Source organism: Podarcis tiliguerta (assembly GCF_965153285.1).
Source record: "Podarcis tiliguerta genome assembly, chromosome: 6".
Classification (NCBI taxonomy): Eukaryota; Metazoa; Chordata; class Lepidosauria; order Squamata; family Lacertidae; genus Podarcis; species Podarcis tiliguerta.
Window position 1 is genome coordinate 3010424 of NC_139539.1, and position 14499 is coordinate 3024922.

The 14499-nt window shown below is 48.1% G+C and overlaps 1 protein-coding gene across 4 annotated transcripts in view; it reads right to left on the reverse strand.

Moving 5' to 3' along the window:
- Positions 1-14499, reverse strand: part of HCK (HCK proto-oncogene, Src family tyrosine kinase) — a 42174-nt gene that overhangs the window by 15795 nt on the left and 11880 nt on the right. For all 4 annotated transcript variants that reach the window (XR_014512845.1, XM_083447469.1, XM_083447470.1 and 1 more), the window contains exons 3-10: positions 13857-13899; positions 12468-12567; positions 10488-10586; positions 9281-9384; positions 5944-6096; positions 5486-5638; positions 4112-4294; positions 1824-1900 (exon numbers count right to left, since the gene is read on the reverse strand). Coding sequence is in view for 3 of the 4 variants with exons in the window: in XM_083447469.1 (XP_083303595.1) it covers positions 1824-1900; positions 4112-4294; positions 5486-5638; positions 5944-6096; positions 9281-9384; positions 10488-10586; positions 12468-12567; positions 13857-13899 (912 nt within the window). In the remaining variant the exon portion in view is untranslated. The remainder of the gene's footprint in view (positions 1-1823; positions 1901-4111; positions 4295-5485; positions 5639-5943; positions 6097-9280; positions 9385-10487; positions 10587-12467; positions 12568-13856; positions 13900-14499) is intronic.

Sequence of the window (14499 nt, forward strand, 5' to 3'; positions counted from 1 at the left end):
GTTACAACAAGGTATGAAATAAGGTAACAAAATGCTGACATTGTTAATGCAAAGAACGCAGAATCGGAAGGGGTGGGGAAGTCCAAGTTTTATTTTGTTTTTGTTGTTAAAAAAGAGAAAATTTGTTTCTTGTAACTACTTTATTTGTTTATAAACCTATAAAATTATGGAAAGAAACGCAATAAAAAAAATTTATAAAAAAAAAAAGAAGCAAGGAGTCACGAAGTCAGGGGTCCGAGGATCAAGAAGCAAGGAGTCAAGGAGACAAGGGTCCGAAGATCAGGAAGCAAGGGGGCACGAAGTCAGGGGTCCAAGGATCAAGAAGCAGGGAGTCAAGAAGTCAGGGGTCCGAGGATCAAGAAGCAAGGAGTCAAGAAGTCAAGGGTCCAAGGATCAAGAAGCAGGGAGTCAAGAAGCTGAGGTTCAAGGATCAGGAAGCGTGTTGCTGTGGCAAAGAAATGTTGACCTTATATCCCTTCCCGGCTCTTGCCACCAGGTGCTGTGAGTTACCAAGTGGCCTCACCTGTGCGGCCGCACCTTGCCTCTTCAGAACAAACTTAGGAAGGCCCCAGTCCTGCGAAGCCCTACTGGTCACAGGGCCTGGCTCCTGCATGCACACCTGACAACTATAGAACTTGCTGCCACTGGAGGCAGGGATGGCCAGCAACTTTAAACGAGGATGAGACAAATTCATTGAAAAGAGGGCTATCAATGGCTACTAGGCTTCCAAATCCTGGAGACCACAGGAGGGGAGAAATCCAAGTACTACTTGTGCGTTTGTCCCAAGCATTGGTTGGCCACTGTGAGAAAAGGATGCTATATTAGGTATTTTAGGTCAAGACATACCAAAAGAAATGAGGACTTTATTTACGTATGCCACTACAGCAGCAAGAATGTTGGCTGCACAAAATTGGAAGACTGGAGAAATACCAACTAAAGAACAATGGGAAGAGAAGTTGATGAACTATGCAGAACCGGCAAAAATGACGGAAAGACTAAGAGAAAAAGACAACAGAGACTTTGAAAAAGATTGGGAACCATTCATATTATATTTGCAGAAACAAAGGAAGCCAATAGACTTGATGGCAGGATTTAAATAAACATCCACATTATTAGCATCAGAAAATGTTTAGAAGATGGTGAAATAAGATGATGTAGTTAATTTTATTTTTAGGTTTATAGGTTTGATGTTATGCTATTAATAACCTTTTCTGTTGAGAGATAGCAAAGCGGATGAAGAGAGAAACAAACCAGAAACGCAAGTTGGGGGAAGTCTTGGAGGGGAGGGAGGAATATACAGTGGTGCCTCGCAAGACGAAATTAATTAGTTCCGCGAGTCTCTTCGTCTAGCGGTTTTTTCGTCTTGCGAAGCAACCCTATTAGCGGCTTAGCGCTGTTAGCGGCTTAGCGGCTATTAGCGGCTTAGCGGCTATTAAAGGCTTAAGGGATTAGCGGATTAGCTGCTAAAAGGCTATTAGCGGTTTAGCGGCTTAGAAAAAGGGGGTGGGGAGCGGAAAAAAAATCTCAAGACTCGCAAGACATTTTCGTCTTGCGAAGCAAGCCCATAGGGAAATTCGTCCTGCGAAGCGCATCGAAAAACGGAAAACCCTTTCGTCTAGCGGGTTTTCCGTCTTGCGAGGCATTCGTCTTGCGGGACACCACTGTATAGTAAGCGTTAAGAATTTGAGATGTATGTAATGAATGGAAATGAAAAATGAATACATTTTTTTAAAGAGAGAGAGAGAGAGAGAGAAGGATGCTAGACTAGATGAGCTCCCCTTGCCCTGATGCAGTAGCCGGTCTCTCTTTCAGGTCACACTCACCTGGGCACAGAAGTCTATCAATACAGGGAGCCGCTGTTTGTGACCCTCGTCACTCTTCAGGAAATCCAGCAAACTACCTGCGGAGAGGAAAGAAACTCATCAGGGCGCAGTTCATTGTGTTCTTCAGAGATCTTCCGTTAGGAAGGGACCCATTGCTCAGTGGGGCAGCACATACTTTGTTCCCAGGCTCACATAGACCTGGGCTGTCTGGATGCTCAGAGACACGGGCTTACCCCACCCTGTCTCCCTATAATCAGCCTTTCCCAGGGGCTGATGGGAGTTGTAGTCCAAAACGGCTGGAGGGCCCCAGGTTGGGAAAAGCTGCCCTATGTAACAATTAGCACCAAAGAGTTTTCCAGGGACATCTGGTAAGGTGGCCTCTCAATTATGCAGCCGATTCTTCTGCATCTGGACTCTGGAGTAATCTCCTCTGTTCCAGAGGGGCTTACTCCCATCTTAAGAGTTAAAGGCACTTTCATAATATCTGACTTCAAATATCCCGGTATGCCCCACGGAGGACCTTAAGGCCCATAAATAGCAACACCTTAGAGGTCCCGGGCCCTAAGGAAGTCAGACTAGCCTCAACCAGAGGCAGGGCCTTTTCAACACTGGCCCCAGCCTGGTGGAATGCTCTGTCTCATGAGACCAGGGCCCTGCGGGATCTGATTTCTTTCCGCAGGGCCTGTAAGACAGAGTTGTTCCGCCTGGCCTTTGGCTTGGAATCAACTTGATCCCCTTCCCCTCTTTCTTTTTCCCTTTTTTCTTCTGTGATGGAACTCCTATTTGGGGACTTCGTTGGCTTTTTTCTGGTCCACGTAGGACCAGTCTGGATAGTTAGCCTTGGTGAAGACTTGACGTTTTCATCCCCCTAAAAGTTTTTGAGTTTCTGCAGAAATGAGGCTGCATTTTAATGTTGTGTTTTAATCTCGTTTTTTAAAGTTGTATTTCAATCAACTGTTTTGTATCTGGTGTTAGCCGCCCTGAGCCCGGTCTTGGCTGGGAAGGGCGGGGTATAAATTCTTATTCTTATTCTTATCTTAAGGACTGTTGCATGAAAGATGGAGAAACTCATTTTCTGCTGCCCCAGAGGGCAGAACCTGAACCAATGCATTCAAGTTACAAGAAAGGAGTTTCTGGCTAAGCATCAGAAAGGACTTTCTGATGGCAAGAGCCGTCAGACAACGGAACGGACTCCCTCGGAAGGCGGTGGACTCTCCTTCCTTCGAGGTTTCTAAGCAGAGGTTGGGTGGCCACCTGCCAGAGATGCTTTAGGTGAGATTCCTGCATTGCAGGGGGTTGGACTAGATGACCCTCGGGTCCCTTCCAACTCTGCAATTCTAGTATCTTCTTCCTCCACCTTCTCATGCTGCTCCCCACCCAGCTATCTCTTCCACCCAGCTGCGCGCTGCATCCTGCGCAACCTCATTGGCATGTGGCACTCGTGTGCTAGGAGCTGACAGCACCTCTGCAGAATGCTGCTAAATTGTACCAGCCCTGAAGATGCTGGCAGCCTGCTGCCAAAAACAAGGCAATAACCCCGATTCTTAAGGAACTCTGGTTTCATGTTTCTTTTAAAAAAACGTTTCCAGTTTCTAGCCTTCTTGTTTGTGATGATAAGGCTGAAAACAGTTAGAGAAGGACGGGTGAAAAAAAAGGAATGGCAAAACAAACTGTTAGAGTATATTGAATTGGCTAGATTAACAGAGGAAGTTAGAGATCACACTAGACAAGAGTTTCAAAAAGCATGGGGGAAATGCAGCGAATACTTCACAAAACAGTGCCCTAAAATACATACCCGGGACTTGTTTCAATTAATGTCTGCAGGAGACTTTGTGGATATTCAAGTTATAATTAGAAAAATCTCAATAATTGCTCATAAGGAAACAGCTTATAAGAAGTAAACAAGGAGGCCAGATACATGATAAAGGAAGTCTTTTATTTGGTTGTTTGTATTGTTGTATGTTATGCTTATTGTATGTTATGTTCATGTTTAATAAGGGTGGATTTCTGTATTGGGGGGTGGGGGGTTTATGTTACGTTGTAAATAAAATTTCCAACAACAAATTATTTAAAAAAGTAAAAAAAGAGAAGGGCGAGTGAAAAAGGCATTGTTGGGCAGGTGCCTTTTGCGAAAACCTCCTTTTGGGGATAGAAGCTTGGGGATGGAACAGGCTTCGCCAAGCTGGTACCCGCCAGATGTGCCGGCTGAGTCTGTAGCCCCAAACATCTGGAGAGCACCAGGTTGGCAAAGGCTGCTGCTGAACCTTCCGCTCCTTCCTGCGCCTCACCTTTCTCCATGTATTCGGTGATGATGTAAATGGGCTCCTCCTTGGTCACGACGGCATGCAGCTTGACCAGCTTGTCGTGCTGCAGGGTCTTCATGATGTTGGCCTCTTCCAGGAAGGCTTCCACAGACATGCTCCCTGGCTTCATGGTTTTGACGGCCACTTTTGTGTGCATGTTGTAGGTGGCTGGAGAGGAGAGAAGGGGCTGTTTCAGAGCGGCAGGATCACGGAGCATCGTCCATTCCAACGCCCTGAAATGCAGGAATCCATTTGCCCAACATGGGGCTCAAACTCATGAGCCTGAGGTCAAGGGTCCAATGCTTTACCAAGTGAGCTATCCATCATGGGAAATGGATCTTTCCATCACCGTACCCAGGGAGACCATATGAGACCCAAAACACTATGCTAACTGATGCCCCGGGATGTTGTGCAGTCTGCGATTTCCAGGCAAGCACGGGGTGCGGTGTAAAAGCAGAATGTGGAATGGGCTATGGAATTCTTTAGCTTTAGGTAAGAACAGTTTCTAGACTAAAACAACAGGCCCCCAAAGCCTACGGGCGTTATTTGGCAAGACCCAGTGTCAGACGCACCCTGCATCTAGAAAGCTAGCACATCAGGCAGCACGGTTCCAGACTCTCCTGGGGTTTCTTCATTAACATATGAAGAAGCGACAACTAATCCAGAATGCGGCAGCTAGACTGGTGACTGGGAGCGGCCGCCGAGAACATATAACACCAGTCTTGAAAGACCTACACTGGCTCCCAGTACGTTTCTGAGCACAATTCAAAGTGTTGGTGCTGACCTTTCAAGCCCTAAACGGCCTCGGTCCCGTAAACCTGAAGGAGCGTCTCCACCCCCATCGTTCTCCCCAGACACTGAGGTCCAGCGCCAAGGGCCTTCTGGTGGTTCCCTCGCTGCGAGAATCAAAGCTACAGGGAACCAGGCAGAGGGCCTCCTCGGTGGTGGCACCCACCCTGTGGAACGCCCTCCCACCAGATGTCAAAGAGAAAAACAACTACCAAACTTTTAGAAGACATCTGAAGGCAGCCCTGTTTAGGGAAGCTTTTAATGTTTAATAGGTTATTGTATTTTAGTGTTTTGTTGGAAGCCGCCCAGAGTGGCTGGGGAAACCCAGCCAGATGGGCGGGGTATAAATAATAAATTATTATTATTATTATTATTATTATTATTATTATTATTATTATTACATATGGAATTGGCTACAACAGATGGTTACCAGATGTGGCCTCCATGTTCAGAGGCAGTATAACTCTGCTTCCCAGAAGCCCATCTGGCTGGCCATCACAGGGAACTAACATAGAGGACTAGAGAGACCCTCAGCCTCATCATTTGACAGGCCGGTTCCGACATTCTTACCCATCCAGACTTCTCCGAATTGCCCAGCTCCCAGTTTCTTCTCCAGCTTCAGAGAGCTGCGGGGGATTTCCCAGGCATCTTTCTCCCAGGGCTGCTGAGGTTTCGGAGCGATACATGGGTAAGTCAGCTTTTGACACAGACCATCACTTTGCCCTGGAAGAGAACACAGGTTATTCTACCCTGCAGGATCCCAAGGCAAGGATAAAGGCTGGCGCTTTTGGAAACAAGGCCCCAAATGGACCACAAATTTTGTTACACTTGTGCCACCATGGAGAAGCCTTTATATGAACCCATCGCAGATACGTGAGAGAGTGGCGTGGAGTAGTGGTTAGAGTTCTGGAGTAGAGACCTTGGAGACCAGGGTTCAAACCCCCCCTCGGCTGTAAAACGCACCGGGTGACATTGAGCCAGTCACAATGACACTGAGGTGTTCCAGGGAGCACCCAGGTCAGGCTCACCCTTATAATGGCTGACCAGCTCCTGCAGGCTGCTGAAGGTGTTCCGAGCAGAAATGTAGAAGCCGCCGCTGTCCAGCGTCCGAATCTTGTAATGCTTCACTGTCTCCATTTTCTTCTGGTTGTCGAAATCTCGCACAGACAAGGAGTAAGAACCTGGGCCAAGAGGGAGGAATGCAAACTGAGAAAGGGGGTTCACGTAACCATTTCACCAGTTCTCCCATAACTGCTCTTGGGGTTTTGGATCTTGTCCATTATAAATGGGAGGAGGGGAGTGTTTCTAAGGAGCCAGCTTCAACGAGAAACATATAAAACTACTGATGATCTCTGCCGCATGGAGATTGCCTCAGGTTGGGCGCAATGACCTGGTTTGCATGTAACACTAGACCATGGTTTGTGTAAGGCAGCCTTCCTCAAACTGGTATGCCCTCTTGACTTTTTGGACTACAACTCCCATCAGCCCCAGCCACACAGCTGATGGGAGTTGTACACAAAGTTTGGAGCGCACCAGGCTGGGGGAGGCTGCTTCAAGCTGTGGTTTGTTTAGCAAACTACAAGTTAGCCATGGTTTGTTTACCAACTGCTCTCACCTTGTGCCTATTTAGCTTGGCAAGTGTTTCCAGTGGGCTAGCCAAGCAAACCACGGTTCACATGCAATTCCTGTTGGGAAATTGTGTACGTGCAGCTACTCACACAGAGTCAATTAGGGTTTGGCAGACAGCCAAAAGGTCATGTGAAGGAGTGATATAGAGGCATGGAGACAGCTCCATGATTGGTCAAGCTCTCTCAAGGAGGGTTAATTAATGGCCTACTAACTGTTAGTTCAGGGACGCGGGTGGCGCTGTGGGTTAAACCACAGAGCCTAGGACTTGCCGATCAGAAGGTTGGTGGTTTGAATCCCCGCGACGGGGTGAGCTCCTGTTGCTTGGTCCCTGCTCCTGCCAACCTAGCAGTTCGAAAGCACATCAAAGTGCAAGTAGATAAATAGGTACCGCTCCAGCAGGAAGGTAAACGGCATTTCCGGTGCTGCTCTGGTTCGCCAGAAGCAGCTTAGTCCTGCTGGCCACATGACCCGGAAGCTGTACGCCGGCTCCTTCGGCCAATAAAACGAGATGAGCGCCGCAACCCCAGAGTCGGCCACGACTGGACCTAATGGTCAGGGGTCCCTTTACCTTTACCTAACTGTTAGTTCAGTGGGTCAGTGTCAGTGTAGGAGTTGTGAGTCATGTATGAGAGAGCAAGCTAAAGATCCGTGTTCTGTTCCAGTAAATACTCCACTGTATATAATAAACACCTAACTACAAGTTCCTGGTTCCTGCTTCGTCTATCCTGTCTACAGTCGCCAATTGCTTCCATGGATTCTGCGTTTACTCTGGCTAAGGTCCTGCAACTAGTCAGAAAGTTGCAAAACACCAAATAGGTTTTGCCAATAATTCCAAGCCATAGTTAAGACAAGCCAAGGTCTGTTAACCAGCAAGCCATGGCTTCCCCATTGTGGTTTGCTGGCAGGAAACAAACCACTAGGCAGGGTTTGAACGATGAAAAAGTATTTCCCTAAACTGTGTGTTACACACAAACCAGGCCAGAGTCTGTCTTTCCTATGTTCAGGCTACTGACCCCCACCCTACGATTGCCTTGACTCACCCAGGGGTTGGGGAAGATTGCAAGTGGCCGTTGGGGTTCTCCTGTGGTCCTTGCAGAAGAACATCCTGCTCAAGCAAGAGATACAGATGGCAGGGCAGGACCTGTCCTCAGGCGCCAGGCAGGAACCTGGCCATCTGTCCTGCCTGTCACTGTCGGTGCCGCCTCCTCCTCCTCCTGCAAGTCACACACAGGGAAAAGCTTGCAGGAAGCAGAGGTGGGTCAACCTGTCCGTCAGCAGCAGCAGGAGGGAGAACTGGAAAGTGCCCCTGGATCGCCAACACTTCCTCCCCAATCCAATTTCAGCCCCCTGCACTGGAGAGTTCTCACACAACAAGTGGGGCCTGCCCAAGCCCTCCACTCTGGGACTGCCCCACAGGAAGAGAGGGGAAAGGAAGATGGTTTATCAAGATGGTGGCAGAGGCGTTGCAAGGTGGGTTGCGGTCCGGCCTGGGTGCCACCTCCGAGGGGGGTGAGAAAATGCTGTGCGGCACTCAACGTCTGCGCAAAACTTTATTCGCATTAGCCAACGGCCATAGGAACATAAAACAAGCAATATATACAATTAAAAAGACAGCAATGGGTAAAAAGGGCAATCAAATGACCAAGATTATCGTTCATATAGTGGCCCTTAATCTCATTGCACCCTCGATAAACCTAGCAACCTTTGCTGTTGTCTAATCATTTTGATCTGATAAAAGAAAGGACGATGTGGCCTCAGATAGGCAGCCTGGGATGGTAAGTAAGAGTGGGGTGATGATCTCGTTCCTCAGATCTTTATAAAGGGGACAGGACAGGAGAACATGAGCCACTGTTTCCAGGTTGCCATCTCCACAGGGGCAGAGTCGTTCCTCAGTTGGAATCTTTTGGGATCTGCCCTCAAGTACGGCAGAGGGCATCACATCCAATCTGGCCAGTGTGAAGAAGGCACGTCTGTATTTGGGGATAGTTAATTTATACAAATATGGTGCCAGGGAATCAAACTGAGAAGGGGGGGGGGGGAACCAAGGACAGAATTTCTTTATAATGGTCAGATTGTTCTGTTTCTCTAAGTCCAATTAGCCTTTTTGCCTTAATAAAGCCCATCATGAGAAGCTGATGTGGGAGAAGTCCACAGGAGAGGAGAAAATGAAATACAGTGGTACCTCTGGTTGCGAACAGGATCCGTTCTGGAGGCCTGTTCTCAACCTGAAAAGAACGCAACCCGTGTCTGCGCATCTGTGCATGCGCGGGTCACAATTCACTGCTTCTGCGCATGCACATGATGTCATTTTGCATGTCTGCGCATACGCGAGCGGCGAAACCCGGAAGCAACCCATTACGGTACTTCTGGGTCGCCGTGGGACGCAACCTGAAAATGCTCAACCTGAGGCCAACGTAACATGCGGCATGACTGTAAAGTCAAACCATTCTTGAAGGCAATATATATATATAATTCAATGTGGGGGTGGGGTGACAAGAAATTTTCCGCCCTGGGTACCACCTGACCTTGCTACGCCACTGGACGGTGGAAGAGGAAAGTGAGCAAGGGCAACATTCGCTCTGCCCCACTTGTGGGTTTCCCAGAGGCACCCAGCAGGCTCTTTCTATGCGCGAGCAGCTCCTCTCTGAACAACAGGGCATCTCTTCTCCAGCGGGTCCAGCTGTTTGTGGGGAAGAGCTGATTTGGCACATGCACACACGAACCAGCGCCACTTACCCTTGGTTGTCTCGCTGTCTCGGATCATGAAGGAGCCTATCACGTTCCCAGGGCTCAGCAGCTGCCGCTCAGCGTCCTTCCTGCTGACGCCTCTGAAAAACCACCTGGGGGGGCAACAGTCACAAGACAGGAGGGTTAGCAAGCCAGGTCTGCCTTTGCATGCGCTGCGCACCTTCCCAAGCAGGCAGGCGGGGGGGGGGGGCAAATTGGTCCATTTCAGTTTCTCATTTTCCCAAACTTTAGTTCGCTTCTCCACATTTCCACATCAGTTTGAAATTCTGTATTATTATTATTATTTTAAAATATTTTTTTATTATTTTCCTTATACATACCTTTGCAATACAATACATTAAATCACATAAATACCTCTAGCTCTGCCGAGCTTGCAACCTCCCTCCCTCCCTTCAGCGGGTATCCCTTATTTTCTTATATCGCGTACAGTCATACCTCGAGTTGAATGCGCTTCGGGTTGAGCACGTTCAAGTTGCGCTCCGCGGCAACCCGGAAGTAACGGAGTGCGTTACTTCCGGGTTTCGTCGCTCATGCATGCGCAGACACTCAAAATGACGTCATGCACATGCGAAACGCGACCCACGCACACGCGCCGTTGCATCTTGCGTTCCATTCGGGATGCGAACGGGGCTCCGGAACGGATCCCGTTCGCATCCTGAGGTACCACTGTATTCTACTTTTTAACCTTATATCTGTCATACATTGTAAGAGCTATTTCAGTCTTGCAAGTGTTTTTAAAGTTTTACAATTATCCTTTATATACACCATAAATTTACTCCAACTTTCTTGGAACCTCTGATTGTCCTGATCCCAGATTCTTCCCGTCATTTTGGCTAGCTCCGCATATCTCATCAATTTCGTCTGCCATTCCGCAATAGTAGGAATGTCTTGCAGTTTCCAGTTCTGGGCAAGCATGTTTCTTGCCGCTGCTGTGGCGTACATAAAGAGTCTTTGGTCCGCTTTCTTAATTTCTTATTTATTTTTTTAAGTCCTCGTGAAAATCCATCAACACTTGGGTTGATACTAGGGAATTCTACGCTGGTGGAAACTGGCAGGGCTAGGTGGAGAGGGCATTTTGCATCTGTTCACTATCCCACCCACCCCCCAACACAAAGGGAACTTTAATTGCAGTCCTAGATAAGTGCCGTTCAGATAAGACCCCCTTCGCCACCCCCCAGCCACAGAGCAGACTCACTCTTCCGTCTCCAGGGAGTTGACTCTGGCGACATAGTTGCTGGGGATATAACCCTCTCGGCCGGTCGAGAGGGCTTTGGCTCTCCACCACTCGCCCGAACTGCAGAGAGAAAGAGAGAGAAAGGAAGGGGGGGGGGAAGAGGTCGAGAATATCAGTCTTCTGTCACTGAGGAGTAGCAATCACATGCTCCAAATGGCAAGTTCAAAAACGGGTGCCCAAGGAGGCATTCCCTGCAGCGATGCCCCTGCAATGCGGGCTGCTTGCTGCTGAGGTTTGCCAAAGGCCAAAACGTATTCGAGGCATGATATAAGATGCTGTGCTTGGGTAGATGCTAAAATGCATCTTAAAGGGTGTGTGGCAAGGGTTCAGGGGCTATGAGCCACAGACTTTCCCAGGGTCCACCAACACATGTCTATGTAGTTGTCGGAATGGGCCTCAAAGGTCTATGGCTGCATTCAATTCAAAGTATTGGTGCTGACCTTTAAAGCCCTAAACGGCCTCGGTCCAGTATATCTGAAGGAGCGTCTCCATCTCCATCGTTCTCCCTGGACACTGAGATCCAGCACCAAGGGCCTTCTGGCAGTTCCCTCACTGCGAGAAGCCAAGTTACAGGGAACCAGGCAGAGGGCCTTCTCGGTGGTGGCACCTGCCCTGTGGAATGCCCTCCCACCAGATGTCAAAGAGAACAATAACTACCAGACCTGAAGGCAGCCCTGTTTAGGGAAGCTTTTAATGTTTGATGCACTACGGTATTTTAATATTTTGTTGGAAGCCGCCCAGAGCGGCTGGGGAAGCCCAGCAGATGGGCGGGGTATAAATAATAAATTATTATTATTATTATTATTATTATTATTATTATTATTATTCACCCTGTATATTTAAAGCACATGGCTCTCCCCAATGAAACCTGAGAACGGCAGTTTGTGAAGGGTGCTGGGAATTCCGGGATTCTCAGGGGGAAGTCTACCTATGCTATGGATTTAAACAGGTTTTATAATCCTTCCTTGTCCCCAGGGGAAATACCTCTGCTACATAAGTTTAGGATCTGTCAGAGGGGAGCTGGAAACAGACATCTCAGTACCATAAACAAACTACAATACCCTGGAAGGAAGCGACAACAGGTAAAGAGGTATACAACCAACGTTGTTTCGTAGTGTAGAGATATGAATGCCTCTACATGCTTTCTGCATAGCTGTCAACTTTTCCCTTTTCTTGCGAGGAATCCTATTCGGAATAAGGGAATTTCTCTTTAAAAAGGGGAAACGTTGACAGCTATGGCTTTCTGTGTCTTAGACTTGTAGCATGGAAGTGTTGAATGGTCTCTTTAAATTTGAAGGTTCATTATTGTTCCACAAGATGTGTATTTCTTTAAAGGCCAGAGCAAATAACGTGACCTAGTTTTACAGCCGTGAAGCCGTATAGCAGGTGCTGTTAAGGTGTGGTAATTAAGCTGTTGGGTATGGTATATAAAGAGCAGCATGTAGCTCTCTCAGGACCCTGGTGGATGGGTCATGCTTTTTGATATATTGTAATTTAGTGTAAAAGGAGTTTTTCTTTTTGTTGCTAAAACCTAGCAAAAGTTATTTTGCAGTTCTTGAACGTGTGGTCTCCCCAGTACGCCTTCTGCGGCGCAACTAATCTGCAAATAGCCAACAGGAAGTGTACTGTATTATATATGAAACATATTTTTATGCTATTTAGCAAGAACGCAAACGAACTAATAGATAACACTTACCCCTTACTGTGCGAGGGGCGGGGGTGGATTTGCCACACCAAACTGAAAGCAGGCAAAAAAACCACCCCTGCAGACCAGCCCTAACACTTACGGGGATCCAGCATAGACAGGATATAACAAATTGGGTCAACCAGATTCCCAAAGAAAACAGGCAGCAGATCAGGGCCCCCCACCACTTACGCCCAGATTAGATCCCCCCCCCCACCTTCGCTCAATAAACAGCTGCACTAGGCGGGGTCTTGTACTTCTCTAGGACTTTGAGATGGTCGCCCTTCTGGAAGTTGAGGTCTTCCTTGTGGATGGCTTCATAGTCATAAAGAGCCAGAACGATAAACTCCTCTGTTCCTGCGAGAATGAGCAAGGGTTATATTCACACAAACTCAGTGTTTACTCTGGACGCAGGGACAAACCTCACTTCGCCGGCATCTAAATTATTGCTAAGCTATTGTTCCTGAATTTCCTTATTGATAATTTTATTGTTCTATCTTTGTTTTGTTTTTTTTTGTAAACCAATGCGCTCTATGTGGGTCTACCTTTGAAGGTGACCCGGAAACTGCAATTAATCCAGAATGCGGCAGCCAGACTGGTGACTGGGAGCGGCCGCCGAGACCACATAACACCGGTCCTGAGAGATCTGCATTGGCTTCCAGTACGTTTCCGAGCACAATTCAAAGTGTTGGTGCTGACCTTTAAAGCCCTAAACGGCCTCAGTCCAGTATACCTGAAGGAGCGTCTCCAACCCCATCGTTCAGCCCGGACACTGAGGTCCAGCTAGAAGGGCTTTCTGGCGGTTCCCTCATTGCGAGAAGTGAGGTTACAGGGAACCGGACAGAGGGCCTTCTCGGTGGTGGCGCCCACCCTGTGGAATGCCCTCCCTTCAGATGTGAAGGAAATAAGCAGCTATCTTATCTTTAAAAGACATCTGAAGGCAGCCCTGTTTAGGGAAGTTTTTAATATTTAATGCTGTATTATTTTTAACACTTGTTTGGGAGCCGCCCAGAGTGGTTGGGGAAACTCAGCCAGATGGGCGGGGTATAAATAAATTGTTGTTGTTGTTTTTGCAATCGGTATATAAACGTTATGAAATAAAACAAATAAAACCAACTGGCTGATAGGCAGGTATGGATGTGGAGCAAGGGACGCGGGTGGCGCTGTGGGTTAAACCACAGAGCCTAGGACTTGCCGATCAGAAGGTCGGCGGTTCAAATCCCCGCGACGGGGTGAGCTCCTGTTGCTCGGTCTCTGCTCCTGTCAACCTAGCAGTTCGAAAGCACATCAAAGTGCAAGTAGATAAATAGGTACCACTCCGGCGGGAAGGTAAACAGCATTTGCATGCACTGTTCTGGTTTGCCAGAAGCAGCTTAGTCATGCTGGCCACATGACCCGGAAGCTGTACGCCGGCTCCCTCGGCCAGTAAAGCAAGATGAGCGCTGCAACCCTAGAGGTGGCCACGACTGGACCTAATGGTCAGGAGTCCCTCTACCCTTTACCCTTTTATGGATGTGGAAAGCTGAGCCCATGGCTGACAAGGGGACGTATGTCTTTGCAGCACACAGCTCTCTGATGTAAGCTGGGGCCACAGAAATATGGGTCTCCCTCCCGCCAAGACAGACCATAGAGGCAGGCATACATACCATCGGTTGGAGAAGGCTTCGGTTTGCTGGGTACTGGGCCAAGCTGGGATGCAAGAGAACAGAAATAATTTATGAACAGGAAAACAGAATCTCCACAATACAGCATTTCTGCTCCACAGTCTCTGCAGTCTGCTCCACAGTCTCTGCAGCACGCTTTCCCAAACTGGTGCCCTCCATCTGTTTCAGGAGACAAGTCACATCCTTGCTGGCCTTACGGAAGATGGAGTTCTTGTTATTAAAGATACCAAGAGAAAAGAGCACACCAAGAACTCAGGCCAATGCTGTGGTACCTCGGGATGCGAACGGGATCCGTTCCAGAGCCCCGTTCACATCCCAAACGGAACGTAAGACGCGAAAGCGCATCTGCGCATGCATGGCTCGTGTTTCGCCGCTTCCATGCATGCATGTGACGTCATTTTGACCGTCTGCGCATGCGCGAGCGGCAAACCCGGAAGTAATGCACTCTGTTACTTCCGGGTCGCTGCGGAGCGCAACCCGAAAGCGCTCAACCTGAAGCATATTTATCCCAAGGTATGACTGTATAAGTTTCAATAGTGGGAGTGGTCCCTACTCACAAATCAATAGTCTAATCCATTCAAAAGTATGTATTCTGACAAGAATTACAAACTCAAACAGAGATACA